The sequence below is a fragment of the Somniosus microcephalus genome, chromosome 34, assembly GCF_052327205.1.
Source record: "Somniosus microcephalus isolate GS21.2 chromosome 34, FLI_Smic_1.0, whole genome shotgun sequence".
Lineage (NCBI taxonomy): Eukaryota > Metazoa > Chordata > Chondrichthyes > Squaliformes > Somniosidae > Somniosus > Somniosus microcephalus.
In genome coordinates this window covers 28,242,827-28,265,101 of record NC_141020.1, presented here as the reverse complement: position 1 = coordinate 28,265,101, position 22,275 = coordinate 28,242,827, and the positions used below count along the sequence as shown (strand labels likewise).

The window sequence follows — 22,275 nt, the reverse complement described above, 5'->3', positions numbered from 1 at the left end:
CTTCATAAACTTTGAGGGACTCCAGCGCTCTGGGCCTTGGCCCTGCTCCTGCGTTTCTCACTTTAAAACTGTTGTTCGTTGCCAATTTTGACCCACTGAATAAAACTATTAATCGCTTGAATTAACCTCAGTTACCGGTGCAGTGGAATTTTGGGAAAAGCCCCTCAATCCCGGACAGGTTTCGGAGCAAATCAAGAGTCCAGTCTGAGAAGGTCGCAACAGCCTTCAGGGATCGGATGTAAACTAGATTTTATTTAAAAACTGACAAAAGGTGGTGTACAGTACGAGGTAGCATCATGTGCATTAGGACTGCAATAAATCAGGCTCCGCCGCTCCTGTCCCTCCCCCCACACAGGCGCTGCATCGAATGGAGAGGGGGCATCTGGAAAGAATAAAATTCCATCTATTCAACTCCACGATTGTCTCCATTGGTATGAATTTAGCCAGAGGGATGTTAGTGTTGGAAGTGGGAACCAGTACCATCATCAACACTCCCAGGGCAGGTACAGTACAGGTTAGATACAGAGTAAAGCTCCCTCTACACTGTCCCATCAAACACTCCCAGGGCAGGTACAGCACGGGTTAGATACAGAGTAAAGCTCCCTTGTTTTGCCCCTACAATGTGCCTCAGACTGACAACAGAAGTGTGGTCCATATTGCACCAGTATGACATCTTTGCACTTGCTGACCAGCGGGCTCTCTGAGCGAGACTGCCGACTGCTGAATTTGGGCCGGTTTGGTGCTGTGGACCAAACTCACTTGGAACTGGATTGAGACCACCCCAAACCCATTGCACGTAGGACCTTATAGCAGTAGACGGTGGATCCATTGGCCTGGGCTGGATTTGACTCATGTCCCACAGGGGAGAGGCCAGTTTTTACTGCCCCACCCAGGCCCATGTCTGTCTGATGACCTCTGAGTAAGAGGAGTGGGGCCATGGGTACAGTGATAAACCAGGAGTAAAATGGTAACGTCAGTATCTCCTTCATCATCAGATTTCTGTGGGGGTTGAATTTCCGTGAAGGTTCCTCAAATCATCTCCTGCAGAAATCCCGGTGAAATGGCGTTAAGGCTGAGATTTCCGTGGATCTTCTGCCGAAGTTACGTCAGATGATCAGAAGAACACCCGATGGAAATTCAACCCCGTGCTCTTAACCATGAGGTCAATGATCACATCCTGTGATATCACTTTCTGAAAAATATGGCACCTCAAAGGACATCAGTGAGCGAGACTCAAGACATTCAGGATTCCCAATCCGATTCAGGTTTGAGTTGGTTAAACGTCCGACTCTGAGTGAGCAATTTCTTCACCGAGCGGCTAGATATAGTTACAGGTGCGCTTCAATTCTTCCACGTTATTCATGACCTTGCTGTATGACGAGCCCCAGTCTCGCTCGAACACTTCTCGCAGCTGCGTTATGACCGTGGACCCTGGGGAACGTGGGTCAGAATCGGTCTGGTTTACCACCAGGCCCACGCCTGCTGTATTCTCGAAGTAGTCACCAGACCAGTTAGAAGTCCCTGAAACACAGAAAAAACATCTAGTTTAGCCGAGTCCTGGAGTGGAATGACCATCAGACAAGAGGAGTCTCTAGCAAAACTTTCTCCCCTTTCTATTCTACCCTCTAGATATAAAGGCCGACATTCCATTAGCTTTTTTGATTATTTTTTGTACCAGACTGTAACATTTGCATATCGAATTATCATTGGCCCGCAGGCATCTGCAAGGAATACCTATTATATTCACATGCGATCACATGTTGAGTTGTCATTGGCCTGCAGGCATCTGTAAGGACTGCTATTGTTTAGAAGACCCAGGGGGTCCTGACTCCATCTTGTCCACACGGTGCTGTACGTCAGATCAGACCTGATGCTTCATTAAAATAGTTTAAACTGTAATACTCCGTTGTCCTGCAATTTATTATTTTTGTACAAAGTGTGCAAAACAAGACACAGACCACTGCATTTTAGTGATCTGTGTACATGGACCACTAAATCTCTTTGGACCTCACCTGTTCCTAACTTTTCACCATTTAAATAATACTCGGATCTGTCCTTTTATGGTCCAAAATGGATGACCTCATACTTACTATTGAATTCCATCTGCCACGGTTTGGATATATGGCTCTTCGTACGAACATAAGAACTAGGAGCAGGATGATAGCAAAATACTGCAGATGCTGGAAATCCGAAATAACAACAGAAAATACTGGAAAAACTCAGCAGGCCAGGCAACATCCGTGGAGAGAAAATAGAGTCAACGTTTCGGGTGAACCCTTTGTCAAGACAACCCCAGTCTTGACAAAGCGTTCACTCGAAACGTCGACTCTATTTTCTCTCCACGGATGTTGCTTGGCCTGCTGAGTTTTTCCAGCATTTCCTGTTGTTAAATAGGAGGAGTTGGCCATTTGGCCCTTCGATAAGATCATGGCTGATCTTCTACCTCATCTCCACTTTCCTGAACTATCCCCATATCCCTTGATTCCCTTAATATCCAAACATCTATCAATCTCAGCCTTGAATATACTCAACCACTGAACCTCTACAGCCCCCTGGGGTAGAGAAATCCAAAGATTCACCACCCTCTGAGTGAAGAAATTTCTCCTCATCTCAGTCTTAAATGGCTGACCCCTTATTCTGAGATTGTGATCCCTGGTTCTAGACTCCCCAGCCAGGGGAAACATCCTCCCTGCATCTACCCTGTCAAGCCCTGTAAGAACTTTGTATGTTTCAATGAGATCACCTCGCATTTTTCTAAACTCTAGAGAATATAGGCCTCGTCTACTCAATCTCCCCTCATAGGACAATCCCCCCATCCCAGGAACCAGTCTGGTGAACCTTCGTTGCACTCCCTCTATGGCAAGTATATCCTTCCTTAGGTAAGGAGACCAGAACTATACACAATACTCCAGGTGTGGTCTCACCAGGGCCCTATATAATTGCAGTAAGACGTCTTTACTCTTATATGCAAATCCTCTTGTGTTTATTGTGTTATCTAAGTCATTAATAAATATACTGTACATACCCATTATCATACTCTCAGTCTTCTACCGCCTCACCAATCTCCTAACCAGGTCAACAATTTGCCTTCAATTCCGTGAGCTTTAATTTGAGCCAACAGTCTCTTACGCGGATGCCTTCTGGAAGTCCATATAAACTACAACCATAGACATTCCCCCGTCTACTACTTTAGTTACTTCTTCAAAAAATGCAATTGAGTTTCTGAGACATGACCTACCTTTTACTAACCCATGTCGGCTCTCTCTCACCAGCTCAAATTGCTCTAAGTGCTCAGTCACTCTGTCCTTAATTATAGATTCCAATAACTTCCCCACAACAGATGTTAGACTAACAGGTCTAGAATTTCCCGATTTCTCTCTCACACCTTTCTTAAATAATTTGCAACTTGCCATGGGCAGTGGCGGCTGCACCGAGGAGGCAGTATATCTCCGGCGAATTCAAAAACAACAACGAGAGTAACGCCACAGGACAGCAAGTAAGTGGTTGGCTGGTGTCTATTCAGGGTACTGAAACATAGAAGATAGGAGCAGGAGTAGGCCATTCGGCCCCTCGAGCCTGCTCCGCCATTCAATGAGATCATGGCTGATCATCCAAATTCAGTACCCTGTCCCTGCCTTCTCCCCATATCCCTTGATCCCTTTAGCCTTAAGAAATATATCCAACTCCTTCTTGAATATATTTAATGAATTGGCCTCTACTGCCTTCTGTGGTAGAGAATTCCACAGGTTCACCACTCTCTGGGTGAAGAAATTCCTCCTCATCTCAGTCCTAAATGGCTTACCCCTTATCCTTAGACTGTGACCCCTGGTTCTGGACTCACCCACCATCGGGAACATCCTTCCTGCATCTAGTCTGTCCAGTCCTGTCAGAATTTTATAAGTTTCAATGAGATCCCCTCTCATTCTTCTAAACTCCAGCGAGTATAAGCCCAATCGTCCCAATCTCTCCTCATACGTCATTCCTGCCATCCCAGGTATCAGCCTGGTGAATCTTCGCTGAACTCCTTCCATGGCAAGAACATCCTTCCTCAGATAAGGCGACCAAAACTGCACACAATACTCAAGATGTGGTCTCACCAAGGCCCTGTACAACTGCAGCAAGACATCCTTGCTCCTGTACTCAAACCCTCATTTGGATGATCAGCCATGATCGCATTGAATGGCGGAGCAGGCTCGAGGGGCCGAATGGCCTACTCCTGCTCCTACCTACGTTGCTCTCTAAACTAGGAGCAGGAAACTATAACGTATTTTATTAAATTAAAAACTTAACTAGATAAACTAATTAATATAACTATAAATAATTGTTGAATAAAGATTTTAACTAATTACATAAATAAAACAAGACTAGACTAAGATATGGCAGGGCAGGTTGTGTGTCTGGACTGCAGTATGTGGGAGTTTGTGGACAGTGAGACTGTCCCGAGCAAACACGTCTGCAGGAGATATCTCCATCTCGAATCTCTCCGCCTCAGAGTCATTGAGCTGGCGTGCGAGTTGGAGACACTCCGACACATAAGGGAGGGGGAGGAACTTCTGGACAGTTTGCTCCAGACTTCGGTCACACCTCGTACAGAGGTGCAGGATCAGAACGGGGTTGGTGTGACCGATAGTGTGCAGAGTAAGGGGAACCCAGGTAAGAAAGGGAACGAGGCTCCACGGAAACCGATCCTATCCAACCGTTACAATGTACTTGCTACCTGTGAGAAGAAGGATAAAAACTGTCGGAAGGCCAGCCAGAATGTGGACTTTGGAGCAGGAGGCTGTCCTAAGGGGGAGGAGGCGGCGCAGGAGAGGAAGTGTAATGTGATAGTTGTAGGGGATTCTATAATTAGGGGGACAGATAGCATCTTTTGTAAGCAAAATTGAGGGTCCTACATGGTATGTTGCCTACCTGGTGCCAGGGTGAGGGACATCTCGAGCTGGCTTGAAAGAATATTGGAGAGGGAGGGGGAGGATCCAGTCATTGTGGTCTATGTTGGGACCTATGTTAATGATATAGGGAAGAGTAGGCAAGAGGTCCTGTTTGGGGAGTACCAGGAACTAGGAGCTAAATTAAAGAACAGGACCTCAAGGGTTATAATCTCTGGATTGTTACCTGAGCCACGTGCAAATTGGCGTGGGGATAAGCTGATTAGGGAGATGAACACGTGGCTAAAGGAGTGGTGTGGGAAAGAGGGGTTCCATTTCATGGGGCACTGGCACCAGTATTGGGGCAGGAAGGAACTGTACCGCTGGGAGGGGCTCCACCTGAACCTGTCTGGGACCAGGGTCCTAGCAGAAAGGATAAATAGGGCGGTCACAAGGACTTTAAACTAGTAAATGGGGGGGGGGGGGGTGCACTCAGGTTGGTAGCCATTACTGAGGCATGGCTGCAAGACGGTCAGGACTGGGAACTAAATATACCAGGTTATAAGGTCTACAGGAAAGATAGGGGAAATGGTAGAGGGGGAGGAGTAGCCTTAGTAATTAAGGTTGAAATCACTTCAATAAGAGAGGATATAACGAGAGGTAAGCAGGCAGAGGAGACCTTATGGGTAGAATTAAGAAATAGGAAAGGATTTAAGACTGCAGTGGGTGTTGTGTATAGGTCCCCCTGGTAGCAGCTGTGAAGTGCTAGATTGTATAAATGCAGAGATTAGACAAGCATGTAGCAAAGGCAGAGTGGTTTTAATGGGGGATTTAAACTTTCATATAGATTGGGATAAGCAGACTAACACCTGTCAGAAAGGTAGTGAATTTCTAGAGTGTGTCCAGGATAGTTTTCTACAACAATATGTCCTAGAGGCAACAAGGGGGCATGCCATATTAGATTTAGTAATGAGTAATGAGCCAGATTTAGTTAACAGCCTAACTGTGCATGAACATTTATCCAATAGCGATCATAAGCGATCAAGTTCAAAGTAGCATTTGAAAGGGAGAAGTGTGAAACAGCTACTAAGACTCTAGATTTGGGTAAGGCTGACTTCAGCAGGATGAGACAGAGACTGTCCACAGTAAACTGGGCAAATCTGCTAATGGGTAAAGTAACAGAAGATCAGTGGGAGATGTTCAAAAAAGAATTCAAGGCGATACAGAACCAGTTTATACCCCTGGGGGGCAAGAGCTCCACTTGCCCAAAAAACCAGCCATGGACGACTAGAGGTGAGGGACAGCATAAAACTAAAAGAAAAAGCATACAAAAATACAAAAAGTAGCACAGATCCTGGTGAATGGGAAAGATACAAAGAACAGCAAAGGGTCACAAAACAGATAATAAAGGCTACAAAAAGGGAGTATGAAAAGAAACTTGCAAGGGATATCAAAATCAACACAGAATTTTTACAATTATATTAGGAAAAAAAGAGGGTAGTCAGGAGCAATGTTGGCCCCTTAAAAACTGAAAGTGGTAAGAAAATGGCGGACATGTTGAATAATTACTTTGCGTCAGTATTTACAGTAGAGGAAGATGCCAGAAATCCCAAGGAAACTGATATTGAATCAGAGACAGGGACTCAATAAAATTAACATAAGTAAAATAACAGTAATGAAGAAAATAATGGCATTGAAGAGTGCCAAATCCCCAGGACCAGATGGTTTCCATCCCAGGGTTTTAAAGGAAGTAGTTGAGAACATTGCAGATGCTCCAACTATAATCTTCCAAGGCTCTCTCGATTCAGGAACCGTTCCTTTAGATTGGAAAATTGCACATGTCACTCCGCTATTTAAGAATGGCAAGAGAGGGAAACCGGGAATTATAGACCGGTTAGCCTAACATCTGTTGTCGGGAAATTGCTAGAGTCTATAATTAAGGATAGGGTGACTGAACACCTCAAAGTTTCAGTTGATCAGAGAGAGCCAGCATAGATTTGTGAAAGGTAGGTCATGCCTGCCAAACCTGATTGACTTTTTTGAGGCGGTGACTAAAGTAGTCCCACATAAGAAAGAGGCTGTTCACTAACATAGAAGCCCATGGAATTGAAGGCAAATTATTGACCTGGTTAGGAAATTGGCTGAACGGCAGGAGACAGAGAGTAGGAATAATGGGCAGGTACTCAAATTGGCAGGATGTGACTAGTGGTGTCCCGCAGGAATCTGTGTTGAGGCCTCAACTATTCACAGTATTTATTAATAACTTAGACGGTGGCATAGAAAGTCATATATTCAAATTTGCCGATGACACAAAGCATTGTAGCAGTGTAGATGAAAGCATAAAATTACAAAGGGATATTGATAGATTAAGTGAATGGGCAAAACTGTGGCAAATGGATTTCAATGTAGGCAAATGTGAAGTCATCCACTTTGGATCTAAAAAGGTTAGAACAGGGTACTTTCTAAATGGTGAAAAGCTAAATATAGTGGATGTCCAAAGAGATTTGGGGGTCCAGGTACATAGATCATTAAAATGTCATGAGCAGGTACAGAAAATAATCAAAAAGGCAAATGGTATGTTGGCCTTCGTAGTGAGAGGATTCGAGTGCAGGAGCAAGGATGTCTTGCTGCAGTTGTACAGGGCCTTGGTGAGACCACACCTTGAATATTGTGTGCAGTTTTGGTCGCCTTATCTGAGGAAGGATGTTCTTGCCATGGAAGGAGTGCAGCAAAGATTCACCAGGCTGATACCTGGGATGGCAGGAATGACGTATGAGGAGAGATTGGGTCGATTGGGCTTATACTTGCTGGAGTTTAGAAGAATGAGAGGGGATCTCATTGAAACTTATAAAATTCTAACAGGACTGGACAGACTAGATGCAGGAAGGATGTTCCCGATGGCGGGGGGAATCCAGAACCAGGGGTCACAGTCTAAAGGGGTAAGCCATTTAGGACAGAGATGAGGAGGAATTTCTTCACCCAGAGAGTGGTGAACCTGTGGAATTCTCTACCACAGAAGGCAGTGAGGCCAATTCATTAAATATATTCAAGAAGGAGTTAGATATATTTCTTAAGGCTAAAGGGATATGGGGAGAAGGCAGGGACAGGGTACTGAATTTGGATGATCAGCCATGATCTCATTGAATGGCGGAGCAGGCTCGAGGGGCCGAATGGCCTACTCCTGCTCCTATCTTCTATGTTTCTAATACAAATGGCTAGAAGTTATGCTGCAGCTATAGAAAAGCTTGGTTAGACCACGCCTGGAGCAGTTCTGGGCACCGCACCTCAGGAAGGATATATTGGCCTTGGAGCGAGTGCAGCGTAGGTTTACCAGAGTAAGAACATAAGAAATAGGAGCTGGAGTCGGCCATTTGGCCCTTCGAGCCTGCTCCACCATTCAACAAGATCATGGCTGATCTTCTACTGGAACTCCACCTTCCCACACTATCCCCATATCCCTTAATTCCCTTAGTTCCCAAAAATGTATCAACCTCTGTCTTGAATATACTCATGGTGTGGAGATGCCGGTGTTGGACTGGGGTAGACAAATGTAAGAAGTCACACAACACCAGTTATAGTCCAACAGCTTTATTTGAAATCACAAGCTTTCGGAGCGCTGCTCCTTCGTCAGGTGAAGTGGAGAAATGCATATAGACACAGCTTATATAGTCAGAGAACACTGCCAGATGTTTACAGGTAACCTTTCCAACTGCCATTTATCACACCTCGGCAGAGAGATAATCACAGCAATCAAAGGTGTGAATGGTGTCCAAACAGGTCGGATCTGCTGTGATTTCCAGCAAAAAAAATGTTTTTTGTCTGTTTTTTTGTTTTTCATACAGACCCCAGCATCTGCAACATTTGACCCCTTGTGACCCCACCTCATTGTTCTTTGATGTAATGTTTTCCTGACTGACCTGTTTGGACACCATTCACACCTTTGATTGCTGTGATTATCTCTCTGCTGAGGTGTGATAAATGGCAGTTGGAAAGATTACCTGTAAACATCTGACATTATTCTCTGACTATATAAGCTGTGTCTTTATGCATTTCTCCACTTCACCTGATGAAGGAGCAGCGCTCCGAAAGCTTATGATTTCAAATAAAGCTGTTGGACTATAACCTGGTGTTGTGTGACTTCTTACAATTGAATATATTCAACGACTGAGCATCCACAGCTCTCTGGGGTAGAGAATTCCAAAGATTCACAACCCTCTGAGTGAAGAAATTTCTCATCTCAGTCTTAAATGGCCGCCCCCTTATTCTGAGACTGTGACCCCGTGTTCTAGATTCCCCAGCCAGGGGAAACATTTTCCCAGCATTAACCCTGTCAAGCCCCTTAAGAATTTTATCTGTTTCAATTAAATCACCTCTGATGCCCGGATGCTCAATGATACCTGGACTTTAAGGGTTAAGCTATGAAGAGAGGTTACACAAATTAGGGTTGTATTCCCTAGAATGTAGAATGTTAAGGGGTGATCTGATCGAAGTTTTCATGATATTATGGGGAACAGATAGGGTCGATAGAGAGAAACTATTTCCGCTGGTTGGGGATTCTAGGACTAGGGGGCAGAGTCTAAAAATTAGAGCCAGGCCTTTCAGGAGTGAAATTAGGAAACACTTCTACACACACAGGGTAGTAGAAGTTTGGAACTCTCTTCCGCAAACGGCAATTGATGCTAGGGGTCAATTGTTAATTTTAAATCTGAGATTGATAGATTTTTGTTAACCAAAGGTGTTGAGGGATATGGGCCAAAGGCGGGTATATGGAGTTAGGTCGCAGATCAGCCATGATCTCATTGAATGGCAGAACAGGCTCGAAGGGCTCAATGGCCTCCTCCTGTTCCTATGTTCCAGTGTGTCATTCCTCAGCACTGTCCCCTTGAGTGTAAGATTCACAATTTTTAAAAATGCGAGAGTTTGCAAACAAATCACTCAATCGTGTGCATGATCGGACTGTTGCATGACTGCTCACCGATATAGGCCACTCTGTCCGTCACCATGTACTTGTTGTGATTGACTCGAGCGTATGGGATCCTATATTGTTCCTGCGTTGCTGGGACAACAAAGATTCTCTGCAAGAAAGAAACAGGAACGGTTACTTGTGCGTTTCCATGGCAACACGCCGCCAGCGATGAGAATGCTGGTGCTAATAGTGACAGTTCCCTAATACAGCATTGGGTAAACGTGTGGTGCTGAGGCTGGGGGGCTGCCAATTGGCCTCAGTACCCTTAAATGGCAAGAAGTTATGAACCGTGGAGGAGCGGAGAGATTTAGGGGTCCAAGTATAGAAATCATTAGAAATTAGTGGACAGGTACAAAATATAATTAAAAAAGCTAATGGAATGTTAGCCTTGATATACCTATCAATTCCTCCAATAAAAGGCGAAGAGTTACGAAGGTGACTAAAGGTTTTTATTGACTAAATAACAGCCCACTCTCGTGGGTGATCCGATCCAAGCAGGAGGAATACCAGCCAGTCGCTCACCTTTATACCTGGCCTGGTGGGTGGAGCCAAGGCGGAGTCGGCAGTGGTCATCCCAGGTATAGCAGTGTGGCAAGAGGCGACCTCGTACCGTGATACAATAGTGGTCAGTGATACAGTTATAACGAACAGTGGTGAACAGTGCTAACGATAGTGAACGTGGTTTACCACATTCACCCCTTGTTTAGAATTAAGTCCGGCGGGGTGAAGTGTACTACCAATTCTGGTAGGTCAGTCTGTCCGGAGGCTTCGTAAGCCTCTCCGATCGCCGCAGCGGTGGTGTTGCCTTATCCGGTGCTGGTGCCTTATCCGGTGTTGATGCTGGTGTTTGCGTGGTCGGCGAGGGCTCGTGGGGTTCCGGCATGCCGTCTACCTGGACTGAGGTTGGGGGGGGTGGTGGCGGTGTTTCCGGATCGGCTGAGGGTGCGAGGTCTCGTAGGGAGACAGTGTCCTCCCGCCCGTCTGGGTACGCCACGTAGGCGTACTGGGGGTTGGCGTGCAGGAGGTTCACCCTCTCGACCAGGGGGTCCGTTTTATGGGTCCTCACGTGTTTCCGCAGCCAGACCGGCCCCGGGGCGGTCAGCCAGGTTGGTAGAGTGGTTCCCGTAGTCGACTTCCTGGGGAAAACGAACATTCGTTCATGGGGGGTGGTGTTAGTGGCCGTGCAAAGTAATGACCGGATGGAGTGCAGCGCTGTCGGGAGGACTTCTTGCCAGCGGGAGGTTGGGAGGCCCTTAGACTTTAAGGCTAAGAGGACGGCCTTCCATACCGTCGCGTTCTCTCTTTCCACCTGACCGTTACCTCTGGGGTTGTAGCTGGTGGTCCTGCTTGCTGCAATACCTCTCTCTAGGAGGAATTGCCGGAGTTCCTCGCTCATGAAGGAGGAGCCCCGGTCGCTGTGTATATAGTTCGGGAACCCGAACAAGGCGAAGAGGGCATTCAGGCACTTAATGACCGTGCTACTGGTCATGTCGGGGCAGGGGAAGGCAAAGGGGAAACGGGAGTACTCATCAACGATGTTGAGGAAGTACACATTACGGTCAGAGGACGGGAGGGGCCCCTTAAAGTCGATGCTCAGGCGCTCGAAGGGGCGGGTGGCCTTGATCAGGCTTGCTCGGTCCGGCCTATAGAAGTGCGGTTTGCACTCCGCACAGGTCTGGCAGTTCCTGGTCATGGTCCTGACCTCCTCGATGGAGTAGGTCAGGTTGCGGGCCTTAATGAAATGGTAGAGTCTGGTGACTCCGGGGTGGCAGAGCTGGTCGTGGAGGGTCTGAAGCCTATCGATATGCGCGCTGGCGCATGTCATTCGTGAAAGGGCATCAGGGGATTCATTCAGCTTGCCTGGCCGGTACAAGATCTCATAATCGTAGGTGGAGAGCTCGATTCTCCATCTCAAAATCTTGTCATTCTTGATTTTGCCCTTCAGCTTGTTATTAAACATGAAAGCCACCGAACGCTGGTCGGTGAGGAGGGTAAATCGTTTGCCTGCCAGGTAGTGCCTCCAGCGCCGTACTGCCTCCACGATCGCCTGGGCCTCTTTCTCGACCGACGAATGTCGGATCTCGGGGCCCTGTAGGGTCCTTGAGAAGAAGGCCACTGGCCTCCCCTCCTGGTTTAGGGTGGCGGCTAAGGCGAAGTCGGAGGCGTCGCTCTCCACCTGAAAGGGGATGGACTCGTCCACTGCGTGCATCGTGGCCTTGGCTATGTCTCCCTTAATGAGGGAGAAGGCCGCGCACGCCTCCTCCGTGAGGGGGAAGGAAGTGGCTTTCAGGAGGGGTCTGGCTTTGTCCGCGTAATTGGGTACCCATTGGGCATAGTAGGCGAAAAGCCCCAGGGTTCTCCTAAGTGCTTTAGGGCAGTGGGGGAGGGGTAGCTCCATGAGGGGGCGCATTCTTTCTGGGTCGGGGCCGATGATTCCGTTCTCCACTACGCAGCCGAGGATGGCAAGGCGCGTGGTGTTAAACACGCATTTCTCCTTATTGTAGGTGAGGTTCAGCCGTTGGGCCGTACGGAGGAATTTCTCCAGATTCGCGTCATGTTCCTGCTGGTCGCGGCCGCAGATAGTGACGTTATCTAGGTAGGGGAATGTAGCCTGCAGTTCGTTCTGGTCAACCATCTGGTCCATCTCCCTTTGGAAGACCGAGACCCCATTAGTGACACCGAAGGGGACCCTAAGGAAGTGGTATAGGCGCCCATTCGCCTCGAAGGCGGTATACTGGCGGTCCTCAGGGTGGATAGGGAGTTGGTGGTAGGCCGACTTCAGGTCGATGGTCGAGAATACTTTATACTGTGCAATCTGATTGACCATGTCAGATATGCGGGGGAGGGGGTATGCGTCCAGCTGGGTATATCTGTTTATGGTCTGGCTGTAGTCGATGACCAGGCGGTTTTTATCGCCGGTCTTTACGACTACGACCTGGGCACGCCAGGGGCTGCTGCTCCCCTCGATAATGCCCTCTTTCAGGAGGCGCCGCACCTCAGAGCTAATGAAGGCTCTGTCCCCGGCGCTATACCGCCTGCTTTTGGTAGCGACGGGTTTGCAGTCAGGGGTAAGGTTAGCAAACAGAGAGGGTGGCGGGACCTTGAGGGTGGAGAGGCTGCAGGTGTTACGCGGTGGGCGGTTTAACGTTTGCTGGTTGTTGACTGTGAGTGGGGGGAGGGGTCCACCGTATGCTAGGGTTACGCTTTGGAGGTGGGATTGGAAGTCCAGCCCTAGTAGGACGGCAGCGCAGAGATGGGGGAGGACGAGGAGTTTAAAGTTTTTATACTCCGTGCCCTTAACCGACAGGGTCACGACACAGTAGCCGCTGATGTCCGTGGCGTGGGACCTCGATGCCATCGAGATTCGGCTGCGCGTTGGTAGGACAGAGAGGGAGTAGTGGCTCACCGTGTCTGGGTGGATGAAGCTCTCCGTGCTTCCGCTGTCGAACAGGCAGGTCGTGGCGTGGCCGTTCACTTTGATGTCCATCATTGACTTGGACAGATGGTGCGGGCGGGCTTGGTCCAGGGTGACGGAAGCTAGTGTGTAGCTGAGCGAGTCGTTGTCATCTGCGGGCGAGGCGGTCGGGCGTGGTGAGTAAAATGGCGTCTCCCACGAGGTAGGGCCCCATGAGGCACTATTGGGGTCGGTTGCCTTAATCAAAGATGGCCGCCCCCATGACTCATGTGTGGGGATGCTGGCCTCAGTTGCCCTAAACAAAGATGGCCGCCCCCATGACTCATGTGTGGGGATGCTGGCCTCAGTTGCCCTAAACGAAGATGGCCGCCCCCATAGTTCGCATGCGGCACTGCTGGCCTCTGAGGATCCGCTCCTGCAGGCCTTGGAGAAGTGGCCTTTCTTCAGGCAGGTTCTACATATGGAGTTCTTGGCTGGGCAGCGCGACCTCGGGTGCTTCTCCTGGCCACAAAAAAAACAGCCGGCGGCCCGATCGCGGATGCCCGATGTCGGGGCCGGTGCCGGGGGTGGCGGGGCCGGTCGGGTCCGGGACGCCGACGCAGAGGTAGGTCCCGGGGGCGGCGCTGGGAAGGGTGCTGTGGTAGGGGTCGGGCCCGAGTCCCAGGGTCGCGAGCAGTACCTGGTGAATGCTTCCTGATCTTGGTGGGCCACTTCCAGGGAGATAGCGAGGGCTTCAGCTTTTTCCATGCTGAGGTCTTTAGCTTCCAGCAGTCTTTGCCGTGAGTACTCGGACCGTAGGCCTTTCAGGAATGCGTCGCGGATATTATCTTCAGTATTTTCGGCTGCCGACACCGATTTAAAGTCACAGTTCCTGGCGAGTGCATATAGCGCCTGTGAGAATTCGGCTACTGATTCTCCTGGCTGTTGCGGCCGTGATCTTAGGAGGTGCCTAGCGTACATGTAGTTTACCGGGGTCCGGTACTTCTGTTTCAGCAGGTTGATGGCGGTCTCGTAGGTAGTCATGTCCTCGATGAGAGTGTATACTCTCGGGCTCAGTTGTGCCTGCAGGACACTTAGTTTGGATGCCTGAGGGACGCTGGATTCTCTCAGGTATGATTCGAAGCAGACCAGCCAGTGTTTAAAGTCTGCGGCTGAGTTTGCTGCTCGTGGGTTCAGGTCCAGGTACGGCGGTCTGAGGGCTCGCAGCCAAGCTGGCTGGTGTGGCTGTGCTCCTGGGAGCTGCGCTGGTGGCTCCTCCGCCGGTTGTGACTCGTTGTCGGACATCATTAAATTTAGTCAATAAAATTGATATACCTATCAATTCCTCCAATAAAAGGCGAAGAGTTACGAAGGTGACTAAAGGTTTTTATTGACTAAATAACAGCCCACTCTCGTGGGTGATCCGATCCAAGCAGGAGGAATACCAGCCAGTCGCTCACCTTTATACCTGGCCTGGTGGGTGGAGCCAAGGCGGAGTCGGCAGTGGTCATCCCAGGTATAGCAGTGTGGCAAGAGGCGACCTCGTACCGTGATACAATAGTGGTCAGTGATACAGTTATAACGAACAGTGGTGAACAGTGCTAACGATAGTGAACGTGGTTTACCACAAGCCTTTATGTCAAGGTGGCTGGAATATAAAGGGGAGGAGGTTATGTTACAGTTATATAAAGCTCTGGAGCGCTGCGTTCAGTTCTGAGCACCGGACCTCAGGAAGGATAGATTGGCCTCGGAGTGGGAGCAGCGCAGAGTCACCAGAATGATACTGGGGCTCAAAGGGTTAAAGGTCATTTAAAAAAAAAGCAAACCAAGCATTAAGGTTCATTTCTAAAGGGAAAGAATTGAAAAGCAGGGAATACATGTTAAACTTGGTTAGACCACACTTGGAGCACTGTGCACAGTTCTAGTCTCCATATTATATAAAAAGGATATCAAGGCACTGGAGAAGGTGCAATAATGATTCACAAGGATAATACCAGAACCGAGAGGTTATAACTATCAGGAAAGACTGAACAGGCTGGGGCTCTTCTCTAGAAAAGGGAAGGCAGAGGGGTGACCTGATCCAGGTCTTTAAGATTATGAAAGGCTTCGATAGGGTAGATAGAGAGATGTTTCCACTTGTGGGGCAGACTAAAACTAGGGGCCATTAATAAGAACATAAGAAACATAATTTAATAGGACAACTCAGCATGGTTTCGTGAAGGGGAAGTCATGTTTGACAAATTTGCTTGAGTTCTTTGAGGAAGTAACATATAGGGTGGATAAAGGAGAACCAGTGGACGTAGTGTATTTAGACTTCCAAAAGGCATTTGACAAGGTGCCACACAAAAGATTATTGCTCAAGATAAAAAATCACGGGTATTATGTCCGTGAATGATTGAGACACGGACAGCAGGAGTTGAACAAAACAAGTCTTTACTGAAAGGAGTCAATCGGGAAACTGAAACTACAGAGGCTCGCTAGCGCCTTTTATACAGGGGTGGTCACTGCCGGTACTGCAGTCCGAGACCAGTTATTCTCTTAAAGGTACATACACAACAACGGGATTGGGGGTAATATTCTGGCATGGATAGAGGATTGGCTATCTAACAGAAAGCAGAGAGTTGGGATAAATGGTTCATTCTCAGACTGGCAATCAGTAACTAGTGGTGTTCCGCAGGGGTCAGTGCTGGGTCCCCAACTCTTTACAATCTATATTAACGATTTGGAGGAGGGGACCGAGTGTAACATATCAAAGTTTGCAGATGATACAAAGATGGGAGGGAAAGTAGTGAGTGAGGAGGACATAAAAAACCTGCAAAGGGACATAGACAGGCTAAGTAAGTGGGCAGAGATTTGGCAGATGGAATACAATACTGGAAAGTGTGAAGTTATGCATTTTGGCAGGAAAAATCATAGAGCAAGTTATTATCTTAATGGCAAGAAACTGGAAAGTACTGTAGTACAAAGGGATCTGGGGGTCCTGGTGCACGAAACTCAAAAAAGTTAGTATGCAGGTGCAGCAAGTGATCAAGAAGCTTTTATTGCTAGGGGGATAGAATATAAAAACAGGGAGGTAATGCTGCAGTTGTACAAGGTATTGGTGAGACCACACCTGGAATACTGCATACAGTTTTGGTGTCCATACTTAAGAAAAGACATACTTGCTCTCGAGTCAGTACAAAGAAGGTGCACTCGGTTAATCCCGGGATGAGGGGGTGGTCATTTGAGGAGAGGTTGAGTAGATTGGGACTCTACTCATTGGAGTTCAGAAGAATGAGAGGCGATCTTATTGAAACATATAAGATTGTGAAGGGGCTTGATCGGGTGGATGCGGTGAGGATGTTCCCAATGACGGGTGAAACTAGAACTAGGGGGCATAATCTTAGAATAAGGGGCTGCTCTTTCAAAACTGAGATGAGGAGAAACTTCTTCACTCAGAGGGTGGTAGGTTTGTGGAATTTGCTGCCCCAGAAAGCTGTGGAAGCTACATCATTAAATAAATTTAAAACAGAAATAGATAGTTTCCTAGAAGTAAAGGGAATTAAGGGTTACGGGGAGCGGGCAGGAAATTGGACATGAGTCTAGGTTCGGAATGGTCATGGCCCTGTGGGTAGTGGAGCGGGCCCAGGGGCCGTGTAGCCTGATCCTGCTCCTACTTCTTGTGTTCTAATTATGTGTTAGATTTCAGGAGATGGTTTTATTCCTGTTCCTGGCTGGGGTGGAGATCGCCTTTACAGAAGGTAAGTACTGTAGAAAATATAGGGACAGAGTGATCTCCTGGACGAGTTTTGATCGCCTAGATGGGTTGGAGAGGAATTTCCCAGATTTTTTTCTCCCAAATTGGCCATTGGGTTTTTTAATCTGGTTTTTCGCCTCTCCCGGGAGATCACATGGGTTCGGGTGGGATGGAGTGTGATAGAAGATTTGAGGTTAGGATCAGATCAGCCATGATCTTATTGAATGGTGGAGCAGGCTCGAGGGGCCGATTGGCCTACTCCTGCTCCTATTTCTTATGTTCTTATGTTCTTATGTAACATAAGAAACAGGAGCAGGAGTCGGCCATTCGGCCCTTCGAGCCTGCTCCACCATTCAATGAGATCATGGCTGATCTTCTGCCTCAACTCCATTCACCGGCCCTATCGCCATATCCCTTGATGCCCTTACTAGTCAGAAATCTATCGACTTCTGTTTTGAATATACCCAATGACTGAGCCTCCACAGCCCGCTGGGGTAGAGAAATTCAAAGATTCACCACCCTCTGTGTGAAGAAATTTCTTCTCATCTCAGTCCTGATTGGCCTACCCTTTATCTTGAGGCTGTGGCCCCTGGTTCTAGACTCCCCAGCCAAGGGAAACATTCTCCCAGCATCCACCCTATCAAGCCCTGTAATAATTTTGTATGCTTCAATGAGATCCCCTCTCATTCTCATGAATTCAAGAGAATACAGGCCTAGTTTACTCAATCTCTTCTCACACGACAGTCCCGCCATCCCAGGAATCAATCTCGTGAACCTTCGTGGCACTCCCTCTATGGCAAGGAGACCAAAATTGTACACAGTACTCCAGGTGTGGTCTCATCAAGGCCCTATATAATTGGAGTAAGACTTCTTTACTCCTGTACTCAAATCCTCTTGTAATGAAGGCCAGCATACTATTTGCCTTCCTAATGACTTGCTGCACCTGCACAAGGATGTTCTTGCCATGGAGGGAGTGCAACGAAGATTCACCAGACTGATACCTGGGATGGCAGGAATGACGTATGAGGAGAGATTGGGTCGATTGGGCTTATACTCACTGGAGTTTAGAAGAATGAGAGGGGATCTCATTGAAACTTATAAAATTCTAACAGGACTAGACAGACTAGATGCAGGAAGGATGTTCCCGATGGCCGGGGAGTCCAGAACCAGGGGTCACAGTCTAAGGATAAGGGGTAAGCCATTTAGGACAGAGATGAGGAGGAATTTCTTCACCCAGAGAGTGGTGAACCTGTGGAATTCTCTACCACAGAAGGCAGTGCGGGCCAATTCATTAAATATATTCAAGAAGGAGTTAGATATATTTCTTAAGGCTAAAGGGATATGGGGAGAAAGCAGGGACAGGGTACTGAGTTTGGATGATCAGCCATGATCTCATTGAATGGCAGAGCAGGCTCGAGGGGCCGAATGGCCTACTTCTATCTTCTATGTTTCTATTCACTTTCAGTAAGATAGTCACTGATAAACCCAATAGGGAATTCAGGAGAAACTTCTTTACCCAGAGAGTGGTGAGAATGTGAAACTCGCTACCACAGGGAGTGGTCGAGGCAGATAACATAGATGCATTTAAGGGGAAACTAGATAAGTACATGAGGGAGAAAGGAATAGAAGGACATGCTGATAGGGTGAGATGAAGAGGGGTGGGAGGAGGCTCGTGTGGAGCATAAACACCGACACGGACCAGTTGGGCCGAATGGCCTGTTTCTGTGCTGTAGACTCAATGTAATTTATGAAGACAGGTTGCATAGACCAGGCTTGTATTCCCTTGAGTATAGAAGATTAAAGGGTGATCTAATTGACATGTTTGATAGCGTAGATAGAAACTATTTCCTCTGGTTGGGGGGGGGGGGGGGGGGGAGTCCAGAACAAGGGGGTATAACCTTAAAATTCGAGCCAGGCCGTTCAGGGGTGATGTCAGGAAGCACTTCTTCACACAAAGGGTGGTGGAAATCTGGAACTCTCGCCCCCAGAAAGCTGTTGAGGCTGGGGGTCAATTGAAAATTTCAAAACTGAGAGTTTTGTTGGGTAAGGGTATTAAGGGATACAGAACCAAGGCGGGGAAATAGAGTTAAGATACAGATCAGCCAAGATCTAATTGAATGGCGGAACAGGCTTGAGGGGCTGAATGGCCTCCTCCTGTTCTTATGTTCCAATGGCAGTTCCCAGCTAAAAGAGAATTAAAAGCAAAATCCCAAAGCACGTAAAAATAGGCCGGTCGTTTCTGCACAGGGCCGTGCCCTGCATTCCTGCTCCCGCCACCTGACTGATGGCAGCTCACTCACCACTTCCACATCCAGGGGCTTCCATTGGCTTTTCAGAGCTGCCAGGGACTGAAGGAAAGGGAACATGGTGGAGTCGGTGTGCTGCCAACAGCTGATGAGGAGCCGCACCTTTAGCCTCCGCTCGAACGCTGCCTTCCGCAGGTGGGTGTCGATGTCTGGCCAGAACCTGGAGGTGAAGGTGAAATTATTATCAGGCCGTGTCAGCCTCGCCAATGGGCCACCACTGGGAATATGTGTGTCCACTAACCCCCACTCCCCATCGCCCCCCCCCCCCCGAGCTTCACTGGGTCAGACTGACATGCCTGTTAGAAAGGAAGAAGGAAGACCTGCAGTTATATAGCGCCTTCCACAACCTCAGGATGTCCCAGAGCGATCTACAGCCAATGAAGCACTTTTTTGACATGTAGTCACTGTTGTAATGTAGGAAACGCCAATTTGCGCACAGCAAGCTCCCACCAACAAGCAATGTGATAATGACCAGATCCATCTGTATTTTTAATGGTGTTGGGCGAGTGGTAAATATTGGCCAGGACACCAGGCAAAACACTTATTTGAACAGTGGCCGTGGGATCTTTTACGCCCGCCTGACAGGACAGACGGGGCTTCGGTTTAACGTCTCACCCAAAAGACGGATCGGCAGGTACGTGGACACAGGTTACCCTGAGCTTGTGGACAGTGTGTGGATATCGTCACCCACACTCCCGGCTGCAGAGTTCCTGCCGAGGAGGCAGCTCAGAAATGACGGACTGAGTTGGATAAAAGATGGAAGTGGGCAGAACAGTGGCCGATGGGATTCAATGCAGGCAGGACGGAGAAATAGACAACACATATGCTCTTAGCACCATGCACGGAGAACAAGAACATAAGAATTAGGAGCAGGAGTTGGCCATACGGCCCCTCGAGCCTGCTCCGCCATACGGCCCCTCGGGCCTGCTCCGCCATACGGCCCCTCGGGCCTGCTCCGCCATACGGCCCCTCGAGCCTGCTCCGCCATACTCAGGCCTGCTCCGCCATACGGCCCCTCGAGCCTGCTCCGCCATACTCAGGCCTGCTCCGCCATACGGCCCCTCGGGCCTGCTCCGCCATACGGCCCCTCGGGCCTGCTCCGCCATACTCAGGCCTGCTCCGCCATTCAATAAGACCATGGCTGATCTTTGACCTCAACTCCACTTTCCCGCCCGATTCCCAGATTCCTTGATTCCACTAGAGTCCAAAAATCTCTCGATCTCAGCCTTGAATATACTCAACGATTTAACATCCACAGTCCTCTGGGGCAGAGAATTCCAAAGATTCACAACCCTCTGAGTGAAGAAATTCCTCCTCATCTCAGTCCTAAATGGCCAACCCCTTATCCTGAGACTGTGACCCCTGGTTCTAGACTCTCCAGCCAGGGGAAACATCCTCCCAGCATCTACCCTGTCAACCCCCCTCAGAATCTTATATGTTTCAATGTGATCATCTCTCATTCTTCTAAACGCCAGAGACTTTAGGCCCAATCTACTCAATGTAAAAAATAGCTGAGGGTGATGCGGAAATAGACCGAGGAGTCTTGAAGCTAAACCAATGAAGAATGGTAAATTCACACAGTCCAAACAGTAAAGTAAATCAGAGGAAACCACGATTTTGCGTATGTTTAATTCCAGACACCTTACAGCATTGTCATCAGCAGTAGGTAACGTGCGTAGAGCACAAGACAGTTTGGCTCATGGACATGGCTCAATGACGAGAGGAGCGAGCCTTGGACTTAGCCCAGTGTTGTCCAGTAGAGATCGCTCACTCGGCATAGGTGTTGCTACGGCAACACTGCTTTAGCCACATGGACTCAGTGTCAGCCGGGGCTCAGTGGGCAGGACCCTCTCGCCTCTGAGTCAGAAGGTTGTGGGTTCAAGTCCCGCTCCAGGGACTTGAGCACAAAAATCCAGGCCGACACTCCCAGTGCAGTGCTGAGGGAGTGCCGCACTGTCAGAGGTGCCGTCTTTTGGATGAGATGTTAAACCGAGGCCCCGTCTGCTCTCTCAGGTGGATGTAAAAGATCCCATGGCCCTATTTTGAAGAAGAGCAGGAGAGTTCTCCCCCGGTGTCCTGGGGCCAATGTTTATCCCCCAATCAACATCACTAAAACAGATTATCTGGTCATTATCACATTGCTGATTATGGGAGCTTGCTGTGCGCAGATTGGCTGCCGAGTTTCCTACATTACAACAGTGACTACACTTCAAAAAGTGCTTCAATGGCTGTAAAGCACTTTGGGACGTCCAGTGATAGGCAAGTCTGCCTTTCTTCCTTTTCATTGTAGTAGAAAAGGCCTTACACACAATACAGGTAAATGCAGTTCCCACGTGTATATTTACATAACAACCATTCACCATCAGTCAGTGACCAAGGGAGTAAAACACACTCAGCGATTGAATAACACTCGCACACTCTGCTCTCCAACTTACCGTTTTACCAACACACCCACAAAAAGGTTAAAGTTCACTGTAGACGCCATAGGAATATGAATGTTGAGACACAGGCCCAATGACTCACTTTTTATTTATGAATCAAAAATGCAATTAGCCACATGTGGTTCGTGGCTAATGTAATGTAACGTCTCAGTAGGTGCATTCCCACCTCGGAGTCCAAAGGTTCAGGGTTCAAACCCTACTGCAGACTGTCCTGACAAGGAGAGGCCGGAGCCCCAGACAGTCCGGGGAAACCGGGGCCCCAGACAGTCCCAGAGAGACCGGAGCCCCAAACCGGGGCCCCAGACAGTCCCGGGGAGGCCGGAGGCCCAGACAGTCCCGGGGAGGCCGGAGGCCCAGACAGTCCCGGGGAGGCCGGAGGCCCAGACAGTCCCGGGGAGGCCGGAGGCCCAGACAGTCCCGGGGAGGCCGGAGGCCCAGACAGTCCCGGGGAGGCCGGAGGCCCAGACAGTCCCGGGGAGGCCAGAGGCCCAGACAGTCCCGGGGAGGCCGGAGGCCCAGACAGTCCCGGGGAGGCCGGAGGCCCAGACAGTCCCGGGGAGGCCG

General features: G+C 48.7%; 1 protein-coding gene across 4 annotated transcripts in view; it reads right to left on the bottom strand.

The window, feature by feature from the left end:
* Nucleotides 1-232: 232 nt before the first annotated feature.
* The window catches only part of pld3 (phospholipase D family member 3), a 64,129-nt gene continuing 42,086 nt past the window's right edge, over nt 233-22,275 (bottom strand). For all 4 annotated transcript variants that reach the window (XM_085973614.1, XM_085973616.1, XM_085973618.1 and 1 more), the window contains 3 exons: nt 19,265-19,430; nt 9,844-9,943; nt 233-1,521 (listed from right to left, as the gene is read on the bottom strand). In XM_085973614.1, coding sequence (XP_085829740.1) covers nt 1,319-1,521; nt 9,844-9,943; nt 19,265-19,430 — 469 coding nt within the window. In that variant the 3' untranslated portion in view covers nt 233-1,318. The remainder of the gene's footprint in view (nt 1,522-9,843; nt 9,944-19,264; nt 19,431-22,275) is intronic.